This window comes from Aptenodytes forsteri, unplaced genomic scaffold (genome assembly GCF_000699145.1).
Source record: "Aptenodytes forsteri isolate BGI_AS27 unplaced genomic scaffold, ASM69914v1 Scaffold35, whole genome shotgun sequence".
Classification (NCBI taxonomy): domain Eukaryota; kingdom Metazoa; phylum Chordata; class Aves; order Sphenisciformes; family Spheniscidae; genus Aptenodytes; species Aptenodytes forsteri.
Genome location: NW_008795334.1, coordinates 1,286,884 through 1,313,780, shown reverse-complemented (window position 1 = coordinate 1,313,780; position 26,897 = coordinate 1,286,884). Strand labels below are relative to the sequence as shown.

Here is a 26,897-nt window from a genome sequence, read left to right as displayed (position 1 = left end):
TTACTTCCCACCTATAAATTATGGTGATGCTTCACCATCTCATGAGGTAATGAGACTAAATTAAAAATTGTAAAGCATGTTCAGGTCCTTGGATAGAGGGAGGTATAGAAAACAGTGCTACCTCTTGCTTGAAGAAGTGGATGTAGTTTCACAGAAATTTTTTAAGGATGACCTTGAAAATGAATGTTATTTAAGCAACTATATAATTTGGTGTATGGCAAGGGGCTGGACTTGTGCTTCCTCTAACTTAAATGTAATTTCTTGGCATGTGGTTGTTCAAATGAAATTACGTGTTATAAATAAGTATTAACAACACCTTGTAGTTGCATTTTTGAATACTTTTAAAAATTGCCAATAAGCTAAACTCAGATGTATTAAGAAAGATAGAGGAGAATGTTATAATCCTCTAGTCTGATTTTCTTTGCAATATGATTGTAACAATTAACCTACCGATTCTGATAACGTTTGAAGTGAGAATGTAGACTCGGATTTTAGTGCTAATAGTTACCTTTCTCTGTACACATAACACAATGCTTACTCCAGTGAGCTCGTAACCTAAAAAAGACTTGACAAGTCACGCTGGACATCTTAATGGAAAAGTTCCATAGATAATTTTTACAGTGTGATATAATGACAGCCTTGTCTTCCTGTGTGTTGTCTTACCTTTGTATCCTACTGAGACTTGCCCAAGCCGAGACTGAAGTGGGGAACCTTGCGCTCTAGTATCAGGAGGGGATGTAAAGGAGGCAAAGGATTGAAGAAAGAGAAAAGGAAATCATTAAGGCTTGTGTTCTCCCACTGGTAGGCAATTAGTTGTTCTGAGTAGTGAATGTGATGGTAGTTTTCAGGAAGCGTAACTTATTCACGACTGCTTAGAAGTTAACGATTTTGGAAAAACAAATCGTATATCTATACATATCAAGTTTAGCTGAAAGGGCTTTTTAATAGTAACCATGCAGAAAATGTGTATGCCTTATCTGCCTGTACAGGTCTCTAATGATTAAACTGATACTTGGTTTCACCACTTGCTGGCAGGTGACGCATGATTATACAGCACTTGCGGTTTTGCTGAAAATATTAAAGAGCAAATATTCTGTTGTTCTCTAGCTTATTTCTTCTCTTTGTTTTCAGAAATGGGTTGAATTTTATCTTTAAGCTACTTGCTTGGGTTTACACGGGTTCTGCAAGTATGTTTTCAGAAGCCATACATTCTTTAGCAGACACATGTAACCAGGTCAGTATTTTTTCCATTCTGCTTAAGTTAGCACTTGTAATAATTTTTCAGGAATAAAGACAGATACTTGCAGTGGTTGTATTACACTTGAAAGCAATAATTCAATCTACTAGTATTCCTTGGTTTGCTTATACTGTCTAAATAGTAAACACCAGAGAAGTGAAAACAGTATTTTATTTATAAGGACTAGAGCGCATGGCAAAATACTGTTTTTCTTTACAAAGTTTGCTCATAGATTACATTGGCGTTGTAGAGAAGCCTAGAAATTCCAAGTTTATTAGCCACAACTCTTGTTAAAAATGACTCTGAGATTCTGCTGTGCTCTTCCTGTTCAATACCTGTGGTCATTTTCGTACTGTTTTGTATGGTTTACATGCTTCCTAGAATTAATAGTAATCTAGGAGGAAAAAAGCTAGTACTTAATCTAATGACCATTTAAATAATTTTGAGGCAAAACACTCTTAAAGGTGTTTTTTAAATAAACAGTTTCATCTAGGAGAGGGTGTTTTTGTTTTACTTTATTATTAAATAATTTCTGGTTTCAGTCATTCAGATTACAAAGCCTGCCAAGAGCGTGACAAGCTCTGTGTGCATGCAGTGGGAGGAAGATGAACTCTTTTCTCTGTGTGTGTAGTATACATGTATATTTTTTAGCTTCCCGGAGACAAAAGTGAATCTCGGTTACAAAGTAATGTTAGTGTTATATACAGTTTTTATCAAACTGTAGGCAGATGAAGGCATATTTTGTCAGAATTTCACATTACTTCAGAAATACTGCTAAGCCCAGAGTGCTCTCTGCTGTTCCCCAATCTGAGTGCAAAGCTGTTGTTACTCTGTTGCAAATTTACTTGCCAAAACTAGTGGTTTCAACTAGTGGTTTCTACAAGTTTATCTAGCTGCTCTTTTTATTTTTTTATATTGATGTCAGTAATTTTATGGAGCGTTTATAAGCTAACGGTAAAATAACTGACCTAGTTAGAAGCCTTAAATGCAGAAGGAATCTAGAAAGAGCGACCTGTAATTATAAATAAAATCTATTTGAATGGTGTTTGGACTAGTATTTCTGCTAATATAATACTATTTGTAGTACATCTACATTACTTCAAACCACCTGCCCCAATTACTTCTGTTCTTTTCTGAACTATTGTTTTTTCATAGATTTGATTGCTCAGTACTTCAGTTGCAATTTATTTTCCATATAACTATCAAGATGAAAGTGTACCAAAAAAGGTTAAATGGGTTGTAATATTAGTCAAATATACAAGCATTAGGAAATAAGTCCCAGGCCAGGCTTAATTTTGTTTGTCACAATGCATATGCATGATGTGACCAGCCTTATCTTTAGGAAGTGGTGTCAGACCAAAATCTCAGTAATTTGGGTTACATGCTCATTCCTCTCTGCCTTGCTCCCTGCCCCTCCCGGACAAGAATGTTGTAATAATACGTTAAGATAACTGATACATCTATTAATGTAAGAATGAGACAAGTCAGAATGTAGATTCTTAAGTTTTTTTAGGCATGAGTTGAACGAGAGGAGTTGTAGTAAGCAGAACTATACTCAGCTACTTCATGGATCATAAGTAGGACTTGAAACTAAGATGATGTACAAAGTATACCTCTTTCTTATTTTGGTTAAATGTTAACTTACAATAACTGACAGGAAAAGTATTTCAATAGAATGACAGACTTTGCTTAGTCATCTCTTGGTAGAATAACAATGAGAATTTGAGCATCTTGGTTTCTTTTTCTATTCCTAGACTGCCTTAGCAGCCTCTCACAGCACAAATAGCCACATACCTGGCACACTTACTTTGGTAGGTGGTGTGGCAGACTCAGAGCTGGGCATGTAATATTAGAGTGCAGGGACAAAATCAATGTTGTTTTTTCCACTATTTTCTTTAGTGTGCTTGAGTCATGCATTACGAGACCTTGAAATTTCCCCTTCTCCCAGTGTAGAAAGAATCTTTCTTGTTGCAGTTTTTGATATAGCAAAGCTTTGGAAACAAGAAAAGTACTTAAAGGTGAGTGGCTGAAACCCTTCTGCAGTTCACGCAAGAGGAGTCCTTGGATAGCTTATGACTCTCATAAAATGCAAGTCTTGTGCTCCTCCAAATATGAGGAATGCATGGAACCTTAGAGCAGACTTAATGTCTTAAAAGGCATTTTAACATAGTTTTAGCTACCTTTTTGCTTCAGTTGTACCTTGTATGCTTCTCTGTCCAGAAAGACTGGGTTGAAGACTCACATTTTGTTTGCTGTTTTTCTGTAAATGGTTTTCCACAACCTTTCAGCTGTTCCAGCTATAAAGTGAAGATGGGGTGCTACTAACTCAACTGATAATACTTATCTGCTGCCTGGGGAGGCAGCCTTAAAGTGTGTGATTTTCACTTGGCCAAGTGTGTCAATTTATAGGTGAACCAAGTTTGATAGTGGTATTACCTACCACTTACATGTGGTAGAGCTATTCTGTTTTTTAAATGTGAAAGTTAAATGTTTCACTGAAAATGCAGCGGGGGTTTGCTCAAATATTTGAGTATGTGGTTTTGGGAAAAACACAGGAGAAACCTTGCTGCCTCAAAGCAGCTTGCTGCTGCGAAGACTGAAGTGTCTAAATTTTAATACTTGTTGTTATGTTTCAGTAATTCATAGTCCTAAAACAAAGCACATGCTTTGCAAAATTGAGGTAGGTTTATAACTTACTGCATCAATAGTTTAATATATGCCTAATTAAATATATCCCAAATGGGCCAATTAGGTAGCAAGAGGTTTTTTATTTCTTCCTTCAAAATAATTTTTTTTCTTTAGTTTGGAGAATACAAAGTTCACTACTGAAAGAAGATGCAGTGTAAAATTATCGCTTTAAACGTAGTATGCCATCACCATAGTCTCTGTATAATTTCTCTTTGAGAGGGATTTATTTAAATAGCTTTCTTCCCTGAACAACTTCATTCCTTCACATTGAAGTAGAGCAACAACACTTGTGCTTGCACGTAATGTTCACTTTCGGTTGCAATTCTAAAATAATAAACAACAGCAATTATATATATGTATACACACACACTATATAATTACCTATATATTATATATATAGGTATAATTAACAATTTTTTTGGGGGCGGCAGATTTAGATGACATTTTGAGGATTATATTCCAGCTCTAATACAATATCAGTTACAAAGCGTCTGTGCAGATCAGCAAATTGCATCCGCCTTTATCTTTCAAGTTCAGTTGATACAGAAAATTTCTAGATTTTTTTTAAATTTTTTTTTAACAAGTTTTTTTCCTTTTGTCCTAAATAGGCATTGCTAGCTTTGGGCATCAGTCAGTCTGCAAGGACACCTGACCCTAGTCATCCGTAAGCTTTTTGAGTAAATAATGATTTTGGTAATTATATGTAGGAGTAAGACCAGTTCTTGTTTGTGTGTCACCTTGTTCCTTTTAATCTGCTGTTTTGTATCATTTCTGAAATGCATTGTTTCTGATTTTACAATAGATAAAATAAGAAAAGGGATTTCTTCCAAACTGCAGGCGTTGTAGCTTCAGTGGCTTGATGCATGTTATATTTCATGATTTTTTTTTTTTGGCGGTATGCTTTTTGATGTGTATTATTTTAATTGACATTATTTCTTTAAGTTATTCTGGGCTCTTCTACCTCTTCCAATGGATAGACTTACTTTTGTTTTTAAACTCTGTTCGCGTGAATGACAAGATTTTTTTAAAAATAAAAAATACTGTCCTCTTCCTATTTTTGACAAAGTACTTTTCTGCAAGGCAGCTACTTGTATCATAAAGAGATGTGTTTGACTTAAACTACTCTTTGTGTTTATCTGAGTAATAGGGATATTATTGATAAGTTCTTACAACTTCATGGAAGTTAGGAAGTTATACTCTCCATGATATTTTCTTGGTGTTGACCTCCTTTACACTTCACATGTTTGGGCATGATATTTTCTTGGTGTTGTCCTCCTTTACACTTCACATGTTTGGGCAAGTCATTCATACTGTAAGCACTAGTTCAAAATACGTCTAATTCACAGAATTAGTTAAGCTTTTCTTCATTAAGAAGGTAATTTGAAAAATACTTTAATCTTAAATTTGTATAAATATTCATTGTATCTCCTTCCGTCCTCCTTTACACTTCACATGTTTGGGCAAGTCATTCATACTGTAAGCACTAGTTCAAAATACGTCTAATTCACAGAATTAGTTAAGCTTTTCTTCATTAAGAAGGTAATTTGAAAAATACTTTAATCTTAAATTTGTATAAATATTCATTGTATCTCCTTCCCGTCTCTCATTCCCTTCTTCCGCAGTATAGTCGTTTTTTGTACTATTGGTTTTTAAATGTTGCTAAAGAAATGTACTGTTTGCAGTAGCAGTTAATACCAAAAAAAGGAATAAAGGTACACTTTTAATACTGCTTTAGCTCTTCCCACTGCTCTTAAAAACTGCAGGTGTTGAGTGTCTGCAGTTAGCTGAGCTACTTAAAAGATGTCACAAATTTTATTCTCTTTAAATTAAAATTATAAAATATGTAGACTGGCTGCCTATAAGGCTAGTTTTCATTTAGAAGTAGCATTTCAATAAAACATAAAAGTGACATGAATGTTGGTGTGTTTTTTATTTTACAGTAGTAAAATCCTCAGTCTCTGCACAAGAGCTAATACAGCTGTGTAAATAGCTTGTTTAAAAATGAATTAGAAGAATATCTATGCTTGATGTCCTTGCATGTACTAGATACACTTTTCCAGGTGACTTTTTTTTTTTCCCTTTTATGAGGTTGGATTTAGCAGCTTTGTCTTAAATAGATGCCCAGTCATATGATGATAATTTAAGACAAGTAAAAATTAATGGGAAAAACTTGTTGATATGTTTGCAGAGATACAGAATCTTATTTTCCTAAATCACTTTCTTTCTTTTCATCTAGGTATGGTTTCACAAACATGCGCTATATTGCCTCCCTGATTAGCGGGGTGGGCATTTTCATGATGGGTGCAGGACTTTCTTGGTATCATGGGATCATAGGTTTACTCCACCCTCATCCTATAGAATCTCTTCTCTGGGTAAGCTAATCTTGTTTGATATTGTATCTAACACTGTGCCAAAGTAATGGCACAGTCTGAAATTCACTTCCTGAGTTGGTTTGAATCCCAACACAGTTAACTCTAACCATACTAAATGAGAATGTGTTTTAAGAAAAAAATCGTGTCAAACTACAGCTGATCTTACAGCAAAATGAACTGTTCTTTAAACCCTGCATCTTCCCTTCACACCTCCCAAGAGGTTCTCCTTTCCTATTTTGCAGTATATTGCATAATTAAAATATTGTTGGTTGCCTTCTGTTTAGGGACAGCTACCCAGCACAGTGGGTAATGAGGTTCTGGAATGTTGTGTTTGGATAGTCGAATGGTGAAGAGATCTGTACAAATACGCATATAACATAATAATCGAGACCTTTTTTTCATACAGGCATACTGCATTTTAGCAGGGTCACTGGTATCTGAAGGAGGTACGTAGTTTCAAGAAATATTTCTATTTAAATATTTGTAATCTCTGAGTACAATGTGAGTAATTGCAGTAATAATTGGTCCTTGCTTGCACAGTAAAGTTTTGAGCTCTGTTGCAAATACTTGTGTTGTAAACAAACAAAAAAAAAAGAAAAAAGTTTTCCCACTTATCTGTCTATACAATAAGAAGTTGAAGAACACATCATTCGGAAAGTATGCATAGAATGCCTTTTTGGTATTAAACTATCAGTGCATATAACTTCTGATTTGTATGGGAGACATGCATGTAGAAAAAGAAGGTAACTTTATGCTTTGTCATTATTCAGAGTATCAATAACCAGAGCTTTCTTGATGATCTGTTGCTATGATATAACAAAAAGTTCCCTCTTTTCAAAATGGAAACAAGTATTTTTGCCTCTAACCATTTTCAGCAACTACTTTGGTATTGTTTCAGCTACCCTTCTTGTTGCTATAAATGAAATTCGCAGGAGTGCTCGAGCCAAGGGTCTGTCATTTTATCAATATGGTATGTGTCGTTATAGCAATAAGGTATGTGGTTATTTAAAACAGAATCTATTTACCAGTATTTGCATAATGATAGAAACAATTTTGTCTGTTTTCCCTTTCCCCTTGCTTTATTGATCTGTTTTCTATTCTAGTAACAAATACATTTTACACATTAGGTGAAAACCTATTGATTTAAGTAACACTACTTAGATACTTTTACTAAACTACTTGCATTTTTCAGAATAAATGCCCCTTTAAATTTTTCAGACATTTTGGAGAAGCTTCCATAATTGGCACAGGGCTTGTTTTGTGTATTTATGAATGCTTTCAGAAGTGTGTGTGTATGCAAAAATTGAGTTTATGCCTAAATACTTAGGAAATTTTTCTCTTAAGTTGCTGGTGTTAGTATAGTTTTTTAAGTACTGTGCATAATGTAGTAAAGCTAAGCTTTCCAAAGCAGTGTAATTTTTTTTTTGTTGTATACGTAGTCGTGCAGAGTCGTGATCCTAGTACAAATGTGGTGTTACTGGAGGATGCCGCAGCAGTTCTGAGTGTGGCCGTAGCTGCTACCTGTATGGGTCTGACTTCTTTAACAGGTAAAATTCTGCCTCAAACTGAGGCAGACAGGATGTGAATTTCTTCCTGTGCATGATATGAACACAGAGCATTTAATTTATATTGGTTGACTTAAATACATCTCTACTCTTTTTCTGATACTTGTACTGTGTAGGCTTCTGGAGGTTTATACTGTTCTCTGATCTGATTTCTAGTAGTTTGAGTTGAAAATATTTAAAATTAAAAAAAAAGTTGTTTTTTTTTTTATGTCTATTATTGGTTGGGTTAAGCTTGGAAGAGTACATGCAGGTGGGTCTAACTTCCTTTTGAGCTATTTTGTCATAGAATCATAGAATCATTAAGGTTGGAAGAGACCTCTAAGATCATCGAGTCCAACCGTCAGCCCAACACCACCATGCCCACTAAACCATGTCCCTAAGCGCCTCATCTACACGTCTTTTAAATACCTCCAGGGATGGGGACTCAACCACTTCCCTGGGCAGCCTGTTCCAATGTTTAACCACTCTCTCAGTAAAGAAATTTTTCCTCATGTCGTACAAACGAAGGTATTTTTTACTGAAGGTGTATTTATTGTAGTCAGCTATGTAAATCACTTTGTGCCATGGTGGGATTACATAATTCAGTGGTGTGCAGCTCCATGTGCATGTGGGGAGGATTTAAGGATGCAGTTCTTTCCTTCCTTTTGATGGTAGTGGTATTAGTGTTATCTTCAGATTACAATAGCTGCTCCTGAACAGTGTGGCAAACCTAACCCACGCAGGTAGGATAATCTATATGGCAACTGATTCAAAATCTGTCTTTGCACAGTTAGGTTTTCTAAAGAGGGAAGATTATTTATTTGTCCCTTTTTAAGTATTGGCTTTGGCTTTTCAATTGTTTAAAAAAATAAATATGGTAATTTTGTTTCTTTGTGGCTTCTAATGAGTTAATTGCAAGTTTCATTTTGTTATATAGAAGTCAGTTTTTTATTCCATCTCTAGTTTCTTTCATAAACTTAAAAATACATTACTGTTTCTACAAATCTGAATATGAATGAATACGCATTTAAAACTTATATAATAAGTACTGTATTCCAGGAATGGTTAATACTTGCAAGTTTTTGAGTTACTGATAAAAGAACAGACTTTTGTGCTACTACCTGTGTTTAGGTGTATATAATTTTATATTAATAAAGGTAAATCTATACACAGAGACCCAAATAGCTGACGAGTTTAGTCATTTATTAGTCCTGCAGGAGACAGGAGTGGCTGGGGGACAGGAGGGACTTGAGACTTTATCTTAAGATAACTTGTTTTCTTCCAGCTTCATCTTGTTCCTCAGTAGGAAAGAATTGCCAGTGCATTAAAAAACCCCCAAAAACCCAAAACCAAACAAAAAAAATCCCACCAAAGGCAAAAACTAAAAAATCCAAAAAAACCCCCGAAAACTATGTAGTCTTTTCAGTGTGAAATCTGAATTATCTGCTGTGTTTTAGAAATGCTCTGTGAAACTAATTTGGCATGTCTTGTTTAGGAAACCCTTATTATGACAGCGTGGGGTCTCTAGGTGTTGGAACTTTGTTAGGAACTGTGTCAGCATTTCTAATCTACACTAACACTGAAGCCCTGCTGGGACGATCCATTCAACCTGAACAATTGCAGCGACTCACCGAGTTACTGGAAAGTGATCCTGTAGTAAGGTAAGAATCTTTACAGCTCAATCTCTATGAAGAACAATAAAAAGCAAGAAAATAGCATTTGGAAAAAAATAGTTCAGGCACTTTAAATGAGAGAAGTCCATTGAGATTGATTATTTTTAGGATGGATTCTTCTGTATTGAGATTTTAGAATCTTAATTATTACTAACTTCTATTTCTGTGTTAAAAATTTCAATAAGTGAATACTTGTACCTCTCAGATGTTCCACAGCTGAAATAAAATTGCAAATATGTTCTAACAGTTATATTAATTGCAGGAGTTGACAATAACTTAATGAGAAAGCCATCACAAACTTAAAACTATTTTCAAATGCATGAAATGCAAGCACTTAAATGATACTGTAATGTTGCTTTTATAGTTTATTAGCGCTTAACTATTTAAACTGTTACTGTTAATATTCAGTGTCTGGAATTCTGTAGCAGTTGGCAGTGAAGTGCTGCAGTAGTATTATGGTGTAATAGATTCTGCATATTAGATGCTTACAGAATGAATTAAATGCTAATTTCTCTTTCTTTGGAAATCTGCAATTTGTAGTGAAATAAACTTAGAGCTCATGTGATTCTGAGATCTTGTTTAAATGCTTTTTTAAGGAGCTATTTTAGCTTACTTTAACCCTATTAACCTTGATTTAGAAGCAAACCCCTTTTTGTTTTCTTCTTAATCTTTATTCAGTAATATATTTCTGTGTGAATCAGCTGGAATATTTTAGTGCTTTTTTTAATTTGTAGTCATTACTGAGCTCTGAAGGGAAAAAACCCAAGCCCGTTAGTTAACACCAGAATACTTGAAAGAAACTAAGTGCTGCATCATCTCAGTTGCAAGCAACAGGTCTGAACGACATGCCCTTCATTCCAAAAGCTAAACAAGATTCCTATTTTAGAATAGACTTGTGTTAGAATTTTCACATGTCAGTAACTAAACTCTGTTAAGCATTTGTGGTGGCCCTGGATTAGTCTGAATGGTGGAGCTATGTGAACAGTGCTGTGTTCAGCACTGTTCACAGTAGGTGAGACCACATGGCTATTTGTACATGACTTCTGTAGTTCTTTTTTCCAAAGTGCACAGGTGGCTTTTGCTTGTCTCAGGCTGGAATCATAAAATTTCTCCTATCCCAAGCACCAGTTTATATTACATTCCATTTTGTAGATGGCTATAACTTCTCAACAGAGCAGACTTAGTTCATCTCCTTCTTGCTGTAGACTTCTTTTTAAAACAAGAAGTAACTTAATTTTAAAAAAAGCACGAAGAATAAAAAAAAGTGAAGACTTGGTAAGAAAATGCATGTTTCTCTTAAGGTTAGAAGGTGAAACACGTTTAGGTACTTGTCATAACACTGTTTGCAGGACCTTCTGTATGCACTTTGTCTTGAGTGATCTCTTTCTTAGATCTTACGTTATCCCCTTTGATTTCTTTTAGCACACACTTTGTCTTTGACCAAGTTCTTCTTGTAACAAGCCTAATATCTTGAGCTTGGTTAACTTACATCTTCTAATAAGACACCTGGTCTTGATCTCAGAATTCTTTAAGATGTAAATGTATATTACCCTTGCTTGTAACTAGGCATAATTTGGGGAAAAAGCTACTCTTAATTTTTTTTCTTATTCCAACTAACTTTGGTTAGTTAGCTAGGTTTTTTGGTTTGTTTGTTTTAAACTTTTTCTTGTGAAATGAGGAAGTCTTTTAGCACCAAGTATTTCTTCAAAAGGCTACTAGTACATTTTCATCAACATAGCTTTGGGCTTGTAAGAGTTTCAGCATTTTCTTGAACGTTCAAACTCTCCCATTTTCTTAAATGGAGTTGTGTAGTAGTATGTCCTACTCTTACATTTTTCCTGCTGACACCAAATGTAAAAGAAAAAGCTCTTGAGTACTGGTCTGCTTCTAAAGCTGTGACTAATATTTGCTCTTTTTATTTCAACTTTTCAGGGTTTTCAGCTATCAAACTGTATCTGAGTTCTCAATGCAATCCCTTCCGCAAGTGCGGCTTCCCAGGACAGTCCTCCCTTGTCCTTTCAGGGAGGGTTTGCAATCTTTATTTTCAGATGCGTTCTGCCAAATATGAAGGGGATATATTAGGGAATCATTTAGTATTCATCAGAAGGTATTTTAGATCCAAATTGACCAAAGGATCCAAAGGCTCTGATCTCCGCTCCCCCCTGCCCCCATCAGCACCACCACCACTTAACTTACTATTCCAGCAGTAGCTTGCCTGAACATCGTGTTCCGCTGCTAATTATAAAGTATTTGATTTATCAGACAATACTGACTGCTGTACTACTAAAATAAATGATCTCTGCTGTTGATCTTTTTTTCAGCTAAATCTTGATTTTTTTAATTTTTTTTTTTTAAATAGGGTTGTTTGACAAGACATACATTCCCTAAAACCTTAATGACTGGAATTAATGCTCTTGATATATAATTTTTTTCTCCACCTTTTATGCTATTTTTCCTTGGGTTGTCAGGTGAAGTTGTCTTTAGTTAAATGGATTGCCTCATTTGCTGTTCTTAAATTTTGGCACAGTGTTGTTAATCTACTCGTGTTTTTTTTTTTAATTCTCAGCAGTATTGCAGGATGAAAAATTAATTGGTCTTCACAGTTGTTCTTAGTTCTTTTTACTCTTGAATGCAAGTTATGGAGCCTGCTGAATTAGAAGCATTGTTTCCCTTTAAATATCCAGTATGCTTCTCCGCTACTAATAGGGAAATGCTTTGTTGTACTAGTATATTGTTTTGCTTTTTTAGATCAAGAAAACAATGATTAGTGCATGTTTCTGTGTATTCTGTGTCATCAGTAACGATTTTACCATTGCCATCTAGTAGCAGACTTGTTTCCAGGTTATCCTTTGGTTTTGCAATACTTAAAAAATGTTGGTTTGTATCACGCACAATGCCTTTTTTTATGCTTCTCCTATCAGTTTGCTGGACTTCATAATTAATCTTTTAGGCTCGTGGCTATTTATTTCTCCTTTCTTCTCATTTTGCTTGGTAATTTCTAGTTGTAGCCCTTATTTCATTTGTGATCCAGAATGGGTGTTCAGTCAGAGTTGTTCTCAGCTGGAAAATTATTTGATTTTATTTTTTGCTATGCAAACATTCTATTCTTAACTCTCATTCACACCTTTGGGGCCTAAATCTTTCTTGTGTTCAGCTTAACCGAAGTGTAGGAGATTAGGCTTTCAGAACTGTGAAACAAAATATATGATGTGGTACAGACTGTCCTGATTCTGTTCTTATGGAATGTAATCATGGATCCCTAGGCATAAACTATTCTCAGTGACAGTTTAATTTTTACTTCATTGTAACAGTTATTGGGTAATTGTGCTACTGTTGTGCTGGAAAATCTGTCGTTCTGGTTTGGAGGGGGAAAAAAAATGTATTACAACTGATGGCTCAAAACCAATAACTTGACGTCCTCTGACAAATTTTTCTTTAATGTGAAACTTGCTCTTTTCCTTAGTTTGAATTGATGGTGTCTGCTAGCCATCCAGAAGCTTCCATAAGCAAGCTTTGTAGCTTAAGTCTTAGCATACACATTTGTATTTTTGAATTATTAGTGATTTTTCTCCTCCTGACTCACTGTCTTATCTTTCCTGGACAGATTATAAGCAGTAAGGTAGACTTTTTTCTTCACACTTACAGAATATGCATCATTCCACTGAATTTTATCAAGTTACTGCTTAATGAGAATCTCAAAAATCTCTTGTTATCTTCTTGCTTAGCTCTGATAGGCACTTGATATCGTCAACATTTTTGAATCGCATGGATTCAAATTCTTTTCAATAACCCTCATTGAACCACATCCGTTATCTTAAATACCCTCTTGTGTGAGGAGGTAGTTTGATGCCGGTTAGGTTACTCCAGTTAATACTGTTTTGATTTGGTAGCTTCCCACAGAATAGCTGTGTAAATTTGATTGGAGCTGGAAATTCATTATTGCTACCAGTAAGCTGATAGTTCTTTTAATCTGCTTAAATGTTTGCTAAGATGTATTTTTTGGTGTGTCTATATTTAGTTCATGTTCTATTTCTTTTTTAATGTGTTTACCCCTCTTCCACCCCAAGCATTACAAGAAATATTCCATAAAAGTTTCCTGTGATTGTTCATCTTAAATTTCTGCCTCCTGTTCTTTGTCGGCTGTTTGCTCTAGCAGGCTACTTCCGAAATATATGCCTTCTGCTTTCTTCCTGCACCATCTGTGAAGTTAGTTCTGATTTATAAACGTTCAGATGAGAAGAAACATTTCTAGTTGGGAAGAGTAAATTTGCTTAAGACAAAGGGCATGCTAAATTTAAAGATGCTGTGAGATTGCACAACTTAGTAAAGTGAATGGGGGAAAAAAGTTTAGTACTTTCCATCGAGTGAGCTTTATTGCTGAATCTAAATTTTGTGTTAGAATTTAAAAAAATTGTCAAGATTGCATTTTTCTTTTAATAAAATGAGTCTCTGGAATATTTTATAGTTGACCTCAAATACTTGTTTTGCTTTGGAAATGTCAGAACAAAGAATTTCAAAAATTTGAAACTTCTTTGTGATTTATGTCCCATATTTTAGTCTCCACTTTTTTTCTGGCCTTGATGGAAAAATGTGGAAACTTACTCTGCAGTGGCAATTTTAAATTCTACTTGGCTTTAAAGATAAACTAAGTTTGTGTTAATCTAATTAGAAAAAAACTAGAGTATTTTATTTTATATTTGTTCCACCGTTGAAATGTACCACAATATGTCTGGGTCCTGAGTTTGCTTCGTATCTTCTTGTCCCTGAAAAATAGAGGGCTTTTTGTTTATTGCCTATATTCACACATCATGAAATTTCTCAAACAAACTGGAACAAAACTATGCTATAGAAAAACAGAAGTTTTCAAAGGACCAAAATATAAACATGTTGCAACATTCAGGAACCTTTAAATAAATACACATTTTCAGCATTTACAAACAGCTGTCTTGTGATTAGTTGTGATCAATGATTCAGTATGATCAAAAATGAGTTCCAAACACAATATCCATAACTTTTTCTTATATCAAATGTAACTTTGACTAGAAAATTCTCCAAAAGGTCATGCCTTTACAAACTGTAGTTGTCTTAGGAAAGGATACTTCTATAATTGCAATGTGTGGTTTTGGTAATTGACAATAGATTGTTGTTCCTTACCTCAGAACTGAGGGTACTTAAAGATTGTTAAACAGTGTCATGTATATGCATACGCACAAAAATTTGTGCAGTAGCAAGTAAGTTGAACTTAAAAGTTTAACTCAGAATAGGGAAGTTCTCACTTTCTGTTGTGGGATGGGGTGGGGTTTTTTTATACTATTAGTCTAGTTCTAAATCTGTGATGCTGCTTGTAGTCTATCTTTTATTGCAGCGAGCCATTTATAGATGTGTTGGTGTAGCAGATACCTGTGGAAGTTGTATAACCGGTTAAATATAAATCGGTGTTTAATGGAAGTGTGTGGTGGCAAAATGAGGGTATGTTAGTCAAAAGCAGTGGCCTTTTAAAATTACAGGATCATTTTACTGTGATATTGTTAACATCAGAAGCCAAGCTAGCTAGTTGTTTGTTTTATGTTTGTCCTGGTTTCAGCTGGGATAGAGTTAATTTTCTTCCTAGTAGCTGGTACAGTGCTGTGTTTTGGATTTAGCATGAGAATAATGTTGATAACACCGATTGTTTTAGTTGCTGCTAAGCAGTGTTTATACTAAGTCAAGGACTTTTCAGCTTCCCATACTCTGCCAGTGAGGAGGTACAGAAGAAGCTGGGAGGGAATATAGCTGGGACAGCTGACCCACACTGGCCAAAGGGACATTCCATACCATATGATGTCATGCTCTTCCCTGTCTGTGCCCCCCCCCCCCTCGCCCCCCGTTGTTTTACTTTCCATTACCAATTATTATTATTAATTATTATTATTCTATTATTTCAAGTATTAAACTGTTCTTACCTCAACCCACAAGTTTTCTTACTTTTGCTCTTCCAATTCTCTCCCCCATCCCACCGGGGGTGGGGGAGAGTGAGCGAGCGGCTGCGTGGTGCTTAGTTGCCGACTGGGGTTAAACCACGACAATGTTGTTCTACATTTTCTTTAAAAATTATGTGTTTCAGAGCAATTCATGATGTTAAAGCCACAGACATGGGAATGAGCAAAGTGAGATTCAAGGCAGAAGTAGACTTTGATGGACGGGTTGTTACTCGTTCTTACCTGGAAAAACAAGACATTGAACAGCTGCTACAAGTATGTTTAAAAAAAATTATTTTGTAACTTCCAGTATTTGATATTTACTTTCCAATTTCAAGTATGTCTAAAACCAAGATTTTCAAGTAGGTGAGATAATTCCACTTCTTCATTTTGAAGGATTGCAGATGTTTTTACTTTGTGTTAGTGTGTTAAATATCTGTACACAGAATCATATTATGTGCTGCTGAAATAGAGCTACTTCGGGGCTGAGTAGGGCCTGGGTAGGAGGAGGGCAGATTTTTTTTTTTTATTCAATTTTTTGTTAGAAAATACAGATTTGTCCAAAATAATTTTGATGAGAACATAATTCTTCCAATAAATTTTTATTGAATTACAAGATCTCTAGTTAAAACTGGAAGCCTGTCACCTGAGAATAAGCATCTGTTTTGGCAGAGCCATTCGCCTTGGGTGCTGAAGATGCAGTGTTACAGTTTACAGATCCTGCCATTCAGACTAGGCTTGAATATGGATTGCTTGCATCACATGACTTAGCATTTTGACAGCGTTTAACAATTAACCACCCTTAAGTAAGTGTCTGTCTCTGATTTTAGTGTCGTTCAGAGTAGGTTTTTTTAATCCCTCTCTTCAGTACAGAAATGCAAAACTGCTTTCATCTGGCTTCTACATGGCAAAGCTATGAAGTATGAAATAAAGACTAATTTATCTAAATTACAAGGACAGTTTTAAGTGGGCAAAATGTTTTGCTTGCTTACCCGTTTTCACCAGTAACTTGCTTATACACATTTGCTTGTTTACCTACAAGATTTCTTTCTTTGCTACCCTCTCAAAATGAAAAGTAGATGTCAGGTGTCTGCATTTTATGTCTGTCTGTTAAACATGACTTAGAAGTTATCTGAGTTTACATTTAAATTACTGCAATAAGTGATCTGTTCATGTATTAGATTTCAATTTAATACATTTCTGAGAGGAAGAGTGCTGTGAGCTTTGTACAACTGAGGCACTGCAGGTTTGCTTGGTTTTATATTGCCAAGTCTCAGTTGCTTTGCTGTTGCAGCTGTTTAGTATGCTACTTTTCTTTTCAAAGGCTTTGTTAGCTTTTGTCCTTTACCCACTATTCCCTTTGGCGATTGCATACAACCTTCACGGGTTCTTCTAACTAGTATTGTTGGGAAAATTTTTCCTGATTGTTTCTGCATTGGCAACTGTTTCTTACACAGGTCATTGTAGTTTCATGTAGTTTCAACCATTGTTGAAGGATAGGTGCTTTCAGCAGGACTCGGCCACCCAAAGTCAAGGGCAGACATAGTTCTTGCCTTTTGATCTGTAGTTTTTCAAATAAGTAGCTCATTCAACCAGCATTGCTATCAACGTTACTCTTTCTAAAGTTGTGAAATGTTTGTTGAAATGCTGTCATTCAGATTAATCTCAGGTTTTTTTCTTGTTAGACTTGCTGTGATTGTAGTCATAGGTTATTGTGGTTGGGATATCTTTTAAGCTCAGTCAATTACATTATTCCTCTTCAGTTTTAGAGTAGTGGCAGGGGGGGACGGGGAGAAATGGATGTTGTGTTGTAATTGTATGCACAAGAAGAATTAGCTATTTAATAATTACTCTGTTAGCAATAACCTATTTGTCCTAAACGTACTGCAGCTGTATCGCCTAAACTGTGGCTGAGATACTACAAGGCAAATGGCTTCTGGCCAACTTGGTGTGAGACCTCTAAAGAATAGCTCATGATAATGCTGCCATACCTGCTTTGGTGCTTCTGATGTCTGTGGTTTTTTGGAGGGAGGAGCATAGCATCCTGTCTTCCTTAACCTCATTCCTTCAGTCTCGTATGCTACGGGTCTCCTAGTCTGAGTTCCTGTCAACTATCTTCGAGTTTTTTGATGTTATGGAGGAGCCGTATTTATAGCAGCATTCACAGTAATCCTTGTGGATTTTCAGATGAGTTGGTAATGTGATGCACAGAGTAAGCAGTGTAATGGAATAGCAAGAATGTGTGAAAATGAGGAAAGAATACACAGGGGTACCCTGCTCTGCCTTGCTGTGAGCAAGGGATACCCCAGAAACTTCTAGAAAATGAATTAAATTCTCTAAACTTATTTGGAAAATAAAGGAGGAAATCCATTAAAGATAGAAGAAGGTTTTATATCAAGTGCAGGTGTAATTGTAAGCCAGCTGTTTTCATTGAATAGATGCTACTCTTCTGTGTCTTTGAGACGTAAGAACAGATGATGTTTTGAAAGGAAATGGCAAAACCTGAAAAGTGTTTGGTTCCCCCCGCCCCACCTTGAAATATGTGAGGACCTTCTGTAGTGTTATTCCTTTCTTTTCTTTCCCTCATCTCAACCTCTTAAATTTGATTTCTTCCTAGGAAATTCAACAAGTGAAAACCCTTGAAGAATTAGAAGCCTTCATGCTTAAGCATGGTGAGAATATCATTGACACACTGGGAGCTGAAGTAGACAGACTTGAGAAGGACCTAAAGGTACAATTTAGCTGCTTATTAGGGAGTGCTTCTTCTGTGATGTATTTCAAACAATATCACTGCATCTACTTTTTGGGATTTTGTTTGTAAATATGAGAGAGGGGAAGAAGTTGATAATCCTAATGCAAATTTTCTTGCTATAGGTATCATTAACCAAGTTCTGACCAGCAGCAAACCCTTACTTTGCCATTGATCCGTTTGTTATGTATTTGGTTCAATTTTATACCACTGTAGAACAGTGTTTTCGTGAAATGAGACCTGATTGTGTCTTTGTTACTGTATTCTCAGAATGTCAGGTTATTTACAGGCTGCTGAATTCTGTTTTGGTTGTAAAGAAGCAAATTTTAATTTATTTATTTATTTTTTTTTAAATCTGGTACTTAGCATTGTATCAAATATATCAGTGTGTGATGAGGGCTTTACTCAACATTTTTTGCTCTTGTTGAAGCAGTACAGTGTTTACTTCTTTATAAGCCTGTGAACTTTCTTCTTCTTATTTTTTTTTTTTTCTGCGATTTAAATATCCTTTGGTTGATGCAACAAAGAATTGTTTCCATTTTTAATTTTATAATTATATTGTGGCTGTTAATCTTACCTTTTCTGGCATGAATACAGAACTATAAGTATACTGACTGCCAGACAAATACAGTCTGTCATGACTGCCTTTTCCGGTCATCAGGAGACACTGCTCAAGAGCATGTCTGTCCTTGCTTATTATATTTGATGAATATTCTAGTTTTAGTTTCTCTCCCTAGAGTGGTGCTGTTTAAGAATCAAAATATTATTTTTTAGTTTAATTGCACCAGCAGATCCAGTTCTTCATGGTTTTTGAGGAGTAGGATCATGACTAATTATTTTATAAACGTGAATATTGTTTTTTGGTATAGGCAGGGATTTCAGTGATTGTGTTGCTGTTGAATATGCTTTACTAAATATGCTAGTCAGATTCACATGCTGGATGACTTTGAAGTCGGTGGCGTTCAGTAAACCTCTCATGGATTATACAATCCATGTAATGATGATAACATATTTTTACAGTATCAGAAAATGCATATTTCTTAATAGAAACAGTATTTTGAATCTTTATAAATAGCTTCAATGGCATAGAATGAATTATTTTAGCAATCTTATCCGTTATTCAGGAAAGTATCTGTTAAAACTTTCTTAAAGTGAGAGAGAGAGAGAAAAGATGGCTATTTGGACAGTTTTATATAAAAGCTAACTGCCTTTTTAAAATCAAGAGAGCTGCTTCATACTTTATAAAGCATAAGAACTAATTTATCTGTGATGTGGAAAAGTATTTGTCAAATAAAAAGATGACTTAGCCTTCAAAAAATTGCTTATACTATGGGCAATGTTTGTTGAAGCTATTCCTCATTTTAAAATAGTCCCTATGTTACCAGAAAAGGGGATTTGTTATCTAGTTGCCAACATCATACCAGAATTATATTATTTGTATCCATGTGCAAAAATGTGTTTGAATATTTTCAATAAAAATGTGTTTGTTTTTTTTTTTTAAATTTTATTTCAGCAACGAAATCCTGATGTTCGTCATGTGGATTTGGAGATACTATAGACTTGGCAGAAGAAATGTTCAGGTTGCTACCATTTTGGAAAGAAGTCATGTGAAGGGCTGAAAAGCTTCTGAAATTGCAGTGACCTCAGCACCATACCTCGCTTACTTTTGCTGTAGGCTTCCTGGACTGTTAGCACTGCTTCTGTTTCTGGAAGAGCGCTAGACTCGCAGACAAAAATTTCCATGGCAAAATCAATTTAAAAAAAGCTACTTGACTTAAATTCCACAGGAGAGTCTGTTAAAGTATATTTACTGCAATTCAGAGCTTAAGACTTGAGGTTTAGTTAGGCAAATATAGCTGCCTGAAAATATACAACACACTTAGTTTTTTCCCTTTGTGTCCCTTTGCAGTCAGTTTGCACTTCTTTAGTTTCTTTCAAGATACATTAAAGGTTCTTGGGAGATACTAAGATTAGCTAGGAAGAGTTTGTTCCAGTGGAACCTGCCAACCTTAAACTAATATTTCAACTGTGTGATTCTTTCACAGTTTTTCTTTTCTATGAGATAAATTCTTTCAAACAGGCGCTGGCCTCCTCTCAAGTACCATGACCTGGAAACCTGCTTTTTGCCACCGTTGCGATCACCAACCGCGCTTCAGAAGAATAAGGTTTTTCTCCTCAGTGGAGTCAGCTGTATGTGGTTAGCCAGAGTATGTTAAGTTACTGTGAAGAAATTACTGTGTAGAGATTTCGGTGAACTTCCTCTGTTTAAATTTTGTTCTTTTTTTTATCCCTACTTTGACACTTGTTCTCTTATTTGTAAGTATCTTCAGATGTAATCTGGGAGATATTTATGGTAGTGCTTATTAAAAGTTACCTGGCATTTTTGGCTTTTTATAATTTTAATAGGCTGTGTTGCCAGATATGGTCTTTGCTAGAAAGTGTAAGAGATGTAGTTGGAAGTTAGAATAGTAAAAAATGTATTAGAACTATTTATAATTAAACAAATGAATACATTGTGTTTTTAATTTATTTACCTCTAGACAGTATCTCTTACCTGAATTCTAAACTGCTTGCTTTGTGTTTTTTAAGAACAGACCTTGCTTGTTTGGGAAAGTAAAGTAATTCCATCAGTGGTCCTCAACAATCCTGAGATAAGCGTTTAGAGTTTATAACTTTGAGATGTGCAATTCTAGCACTGTATATAATCAGCCTCAAGGCTTTCTGCAATAGGCACCCAAGTTGTACCAGATTCTTTGAGACCCAGTCTTTATTAATAAGTACTGATCATGCAAGTTGAAATATAAGTGAAATAACTGCATAGAAATAACTCTGAGGAAAATCCTTTTTGCACTTTAACGTATTTCAGTAAAATGAGAATTCCTCATGGGTGAGGGGTGGTAATAAGACCCTTGTAGTGACTCAGTTGCTGGGTTAATGACTGACTTGCTGAAAGAAGAAATGTTGATATGAAACACAAGTCTTCAAAAATCAATTTAAGATTAAATTATAAGCATTGCAGCAAATAATAATTGTGGAGACCAATATGTCCAGATTTGACTAAAAGCTTTTTAGAATGTTCTTTTTCATACTAAGTGTCACTTACCAGTGAATTATGAGCATTTAAAATAGCATGCCTTTTGACAACTGCAAAGCACTTTGCAATGCTGGTCATTTTACGTAGAAAAACATTCCAGAGCTTAGTTACAGACGGGACTTCACATACAGTAATTGTGGGTGAAGGGGTCTCTTTAGTACCCTTGTCCATAATCCCTATTCACCGGTGGCTTCTTGATAGCATATTAGCTTATTATGGCTCATCCAAAAGAAGGCTTATTTTATCTGGTTTTCTCCTATTGTAGTACTAGTTAGTATATTTAAGCCTGATGATTTGAAATGCAGTTTAAAGGGAATTTGGAAGTGTACTGTATCAAGTAAATAAGGCATATTTTAGCACATTATAAATAATTTACCTTTCTTGTCGCCCTTCCATATAAACTTCATCTCATCTCAGTATGCACTCTGCTGATGTTAGTCTTATTCATGAAGAGCACTGGAATCTGATAATGCATAACCTCTTTCCTTCCTAGAATATTTATATGGATTTTGAATTTGAATAAACACTTTAATAAACCTGTTAGTCCAGAAATCTTAAAAACCTGAAGAGAAGTGAAACTGGGAAAATGTTCTTGCTGGGGAGGTTAGTGGAGGCAGCCAATGTGATCTGAGAGGTTTGTATGCTGGAGTTACTGATGAATCAGTAGTTTTGCAGGGCAGAAATTTCACTGAGAGGTTAGTAAATGTTATCTCAATACCGAAGCGTTCCCATATCTTGTTTAAGAGGAGGCATGAGTTTATATTCTTACAGGACATCTGCTCCAAAAGCCTATAAAAATGTTTTTTTATTCATGAGAGATGTAATTTGTATGAATTCGGATCTTAATTTCCTTATCTGAGTCAGAAGCATACGCATCCACACACCTTTTGTTTGTGTTCCAGGATAAAATTCAGATCCTTGTCTCCCAGTTACATTGCTGATTATAGCATCACAATTTGTTAAACTTAAGAAGCCAGAACTTGAATGTTTTTGGGTACATAACAGTTGCATAGTTTGAGGACCCAGTTCCATTTTTAAAAACAACGTGGATGGTGATGTACCACAAAAAGGCAGACTGGCTTTGGCAGTACCTTCTAAGTTTACATGTCTTGCAGTTGGATGAAAATATCGATTCCTTTCCAACCTGAGAGGCTTAATGAAAAGTAATTCCAAGCTGTTACATTTTAATATATATTATAATTTGCAGATTGTTTTTAACAGTTTCGACATTTTTACTGCTTTTTTTCTTAACTGTCTTTATGGTCTAAAACTTGAGGTGATGTGGGTCCAAGTACTTAGTTTACTTTTGTTTTATTGTTTGTGGAGAAAATGTTTAGGTAATACATTTACATGATAGAATCCTCAGAATTAAAGAAAACTTATGAAGTGTGGAGGAGTGGATTTTTTTCTTTATCACAAATGCAATTACATAATGTTTCTTTTAGATTGATTTTAAGGAGAGGGATTTTAAGGAAAAGGAGTGAGGATTTAGCTAACAAGTTATATTCTAGGATTTTTTTCAATTAAGATGTGGTGTTTTGAAATTGTTTTTGTAGACTGGCCTTGCAGGTTCTATTTTTTTCAGATTGTGTTCAAAGTACTACTACCCTCTGCTTTGTAAAGGATTGCTTATGTGCTGTGCAATGTCTCATAATTCTGTAAAACTTGCGATGTTTGAAAAAATTGTCTTAGTGTTCCAATATACTGAGTGATCTTAATGTATTTTAAGTCGAAGTTGGCTGGACACTAATAATACGTGTTTTCCTATGAAAGGAATACGTGTCTTTCTATAAAAGATAAAATTCTGAAGTGATTATCTTTCCCTCATGAATCAATTTCAAGTCTAAATTGTCTCCTTCACACACTGTGGAATTGAGTATTGGATGTGGTCCCCCTCTACCCCTCCACTTTCTAAAGCATTTATTAAGCATATTGTAGTAGTAAATACTTTAGTGGACTACTGTATTACAGAGACTGTTTGCTTGTGTGTTCTGGTCTAAAAGTAGTAGGGATCTGGTGACCAGGAGAACATATTTTTTAAGGACAAGTTGCGTCCTTTATCCTCTGTCACTCATACTCAAGCTGAAGGGGTTTTAGCCTCTGCTCTTCTCCTTCCTTGAATTCCCACACTGATTTTTTTTTTTTTTAAATAACTCTTACTTTTAGAGGAGGAAGCCATTATGAGCATCTTATGTTTAAATAGCAGGGCTAGATGCTACTCTTGGTCTCTGGATTTTGTGCTGTACTTCTTGTTCATTGACAGTTGACAACAGTGATTGCTGTTTTGAAAGCTACAAATCATGTTAGCCAAAACTACTGGAGTTCTCTGATTCTGGCAGGTGCAGTTTTTTCAGCTTTATCCGGAGACTCAGTTTTTGAGAGATTTTTAGTGGCCCCTCTTTGATAAGGGGGAGTACAAGGAAGAGTTTTAGGTATGTTTTGTCTAGGTAATACACTGATTGCAATTCTGTGTTCTCTTTATTTGTTACCATTTTAGCCGGCTTATCTTTTTTCTGTAACAAAGAAGAAATTAAGCATTATGGCAGTACCTCTGCTAATGATGAGTCCATCGAATACAGGCTTCCTGCAGAGGTTTTAGGCTTTTGTGTATTCAAAGTGTGGCAATTTTTGAAGATTCTCAGATAAGTAATCCTTTTTCTGAAGTTGATACAGATGTATTTCTTACAAAAGAATCCACAGAAGCATATTGTTTAAGATTCGAAAGAAAAGTATTTCATTTTATGGTCATATGTTCTTAAGGCATTTTGGGTTGGTAGAATAGAACAATTGATTAATATTGACTCCTGTACAAAACCCGAACTTCTGTGCGTGCCTAAAGGCTTACATTGTGGAAGTGAATAAAAATGGACAATGTGCTTTTTTAATTCTAGCTTAAGTATTGTGCTGCTTCTATTCTTATTGTTAGCTCTGAATAGAGAGCACAACTAACATCTCTTTTGCAGTTTGGCTGCTTAATGTAAATGAGAAGTCGAGGTGTACCAAAAAGACTTTACAGAGGGGTTGCGTAGCTTAAATAAGTAATTTTTCCTTTCTTGTTAGTGAGACACAAATAATTAAGATCAAAAGTAGACTATATCTTTATTACATATAAAAAGAAATAAGAATCTAGGCTTAAAAGCACAATAGTCAGATTTCTGAAATGCGTGTCCTTTGAGGAAAATAAAATGTGCCAGGAGCTCGAAGTGGTTGTATGGACTATAGAAACTGCAGTCAATCAGGCTTTGCTGAAGCAAAAGAAAAGAAGCTATAACAAAGTGCGTGGTAAAAAAAAATAATACAAGGAAGGAAAAAAACCAAGGTGTTGAGCACTTGGGAATAGGAAAAGATGAACACAATCTAAAAAATGTGGCCAGAAATAAGAAATGATGATTGGAAAGGAAAAGAACAGTAAGAAATTATATTTGATGAGAATGCATAAAATGCATAAAACTATGCAGTATGACGTTCTCTTTCTTTTAGCAATATTCAGATAGTTGGGTGATTCCCCCCTCCCACCCCCAGCAAAAACTCATCTTTTTTTTTTCCTGTAATGAAAATCAGTGCCTCCCTTTAACTGTTTCCTAATGTGGTATTCCGTCTTGCAGGTATAAACCAATTTGCCCTCTGAAAACTTAGTCTTATTGCTAAGGGTGATGGTGTAATCTCAGTCTGGAGCTTTGTTGGTGAGGTATGTATTTGGTGAGTGGAAGGTGAGCAATTTTAATTGTGGAAATGGGAGCTGGAGTGAATTAAAGAGAAAATGAATGGATTCTTTCAGCCAGAAAATGATTGAAGCACCATACTGAAGATGTTAGGGGAAAAAAAAATAGGTGCGGTGTTCTAAGGTCTACAGAATTCTTGCAGTGGACTGTAATCATTGGTGAATATGTTAGTCCATATTTTTCAAGTTGCTTAAATGTCTGTGGATAAGCAAGACTTCTAGTTAAATCATCATGTTCTGAAAACGAGTTAAAACATTCAAAACGTAATGTGAAAAGGATGCACACTTTTTAAATACCACAGACAGATACTATAACATAGGCAGAAAATTGTCGTTCTGTCCTATCTTACACGAGGCTCTTGAGGACAATTTCCTTCTTCTGTGTAAATGAAAGCCACCAATTAAAATAAAAGGTCTTGGTTACTTTTTAGAAGTGTTACACTAACAGTAAGCCTGGTCAAATTTTCGTGTTGTCAGCATTCACAGTGCTGTTATGGGGAGAAGGTGTCTGTTAAAATAGTGGAATACAGCTCCACACTCTAGATACGTTTGATTTTTGTAACCTAAATTTAGACTGTATTTAAAACTTTTGATGTTGTAATCAGCTGCTTCAAATCTGAAGACAGAAGAAAAAAATATGCAATGTATAAATGATGTAATATAAAGGTTTTTTGTAAGTTTCTCTTCGAATTAAAGATGCTGAAGAACTATGTGAGAAGAAGCATTTGAAAAATACCTAAAGCATTTGGAAAGCATTTTGGCTATTGCCAAACATTGTATTAAAGCTGAAAGTCAACAGTGAGGATTTTCACTGGTGGTAGAACTTTCAAAGGGCAATCTCAAAGTTGAAATGTGTTCTTTCCATGCAGTCTTTTAATCAAATGTAATCCCCCCCCAGCTTTTTGGTGTATTGGCTTTTTCATTCTGTGTCTTGGTTACTTCATATTGGGGTGTGGGGAAGTAATTTTGATTTGTGAGGTGGAGACATTTAAATACTTCTCTGCATATGTTCTTTCTTTTGTAATTATACTTGAATTCGGTACATCCTGTAAAATGTCTGGAAGCTGTAATTGTTCAGTAAAATGTTACCTAGCCGGTAAAGGTTGTGTTCTGTTAATTCAAGCAATTTTATATATATTGTAAAGGTAAGGAATAACACTGGGTTTAGGCAGTTGATGATCTGTGATGTTTCTGAATTCAAAATGCATATAACAGTATTTTATGGATGCAAAACAAAGGCTTTATCCATCTATTTGTACTAGTTATTCAGTTTGCCTTTGTGATGTTGACAGTACGCACTCTGTTAAATAGCATGCGCTCGGTATGTGAGCAACCTGCCTAGAATAGCCAAGCTGTATTTATTAATCCTCCGTACTTCACTGGCAACTGTGCCTTTCATCCTATTTGCCCCTGCCCCCAAAGGGTGCGGTTCCTTCCCCAGTACAGCGTAAGCTCCTTCTGCCTGGCTCAGAGGCCCTACTGGCACTGTCTCCAGTTTGGACTACCAGTCCTGATCCAGATCTAAGAATGATGTGAAGAAAGGTAGTAAGACAGATGGGTTGCATGTCTGCATATAGTCAAGGGTATGGAGAAATTCTTGAGGAGGTTGGGTTTATGTGTTAGACTTACATAATAACTGTACTTTGACAATCCCAGCAAAGTTGTCCAAGGCTCTTAAGAAAAAGCTAGGTATCATTCACTTGAAATCAGTCAGCTTAGAAAGAATCATAGAATCATAGAATAGTTTGGGTTGGAAGGGACCTCTAAAGGTCATCTAGTCCAACCCCCCTGCAATGAGCAGGGACATCTTCAGCTAGATCAGGTTGCTCAGAGCCCCGTCCAGCCTGACCTTGAATGTTTCC

General features: G+C 35.5%; 1 protein-coding gene across 1 annotated transcript in view; it reads left to right on the top strand.

Moving 5' to 3' along the window:
* SLC30A9 (solute carrier family 30 member 9) overlaps positions 1-25,745 on the top strand; it is a 42,041-nt gene extending 16,296 nt beyond the window's left edge. The window contains exons 9-18 of the mRNA XM_009280127.1: positions 1,132-1,234; positions 4,534-4,589; positions 6,162-6,297; positions 6,704-6,743; positions 7,196-7,267; positions 7,737-7,844; positions 9,337-9,502; positions 15,618-15,747; positions 18,089-18,202; positions 19,734-25,745. Of these exons, the coding sequence (XP_009278402.1) occupies positions 1,132-1,234; positions 4,534-4,589; positions 6,162-6,297; positions 6,704-6,743; positions 7,196-7,267; positions 7,737-7,844; positions 9,337-9,502; positions 15,618-15,747; positions 18,089-18,202; positions 19,734-19,778 (970 nt within the window). The 3' untranslated portion in view covers positions 19,779-25,745. The remainder of the gene's footprint in view (positions 1-1,131; positions 1,235-4,533; positions 4,590-6,161; positions 6,298-6,703; positions 6,744-7,195; positions 7,268-7,736; positions 7,845-9,336; positions 9,503-15,617; positions 15,748-18,088; positions 18,203-19,733) is intronic.
* The last annotated feature ends 1,152 nt before the right edge of the window (positions 25,746-26,897 follow it).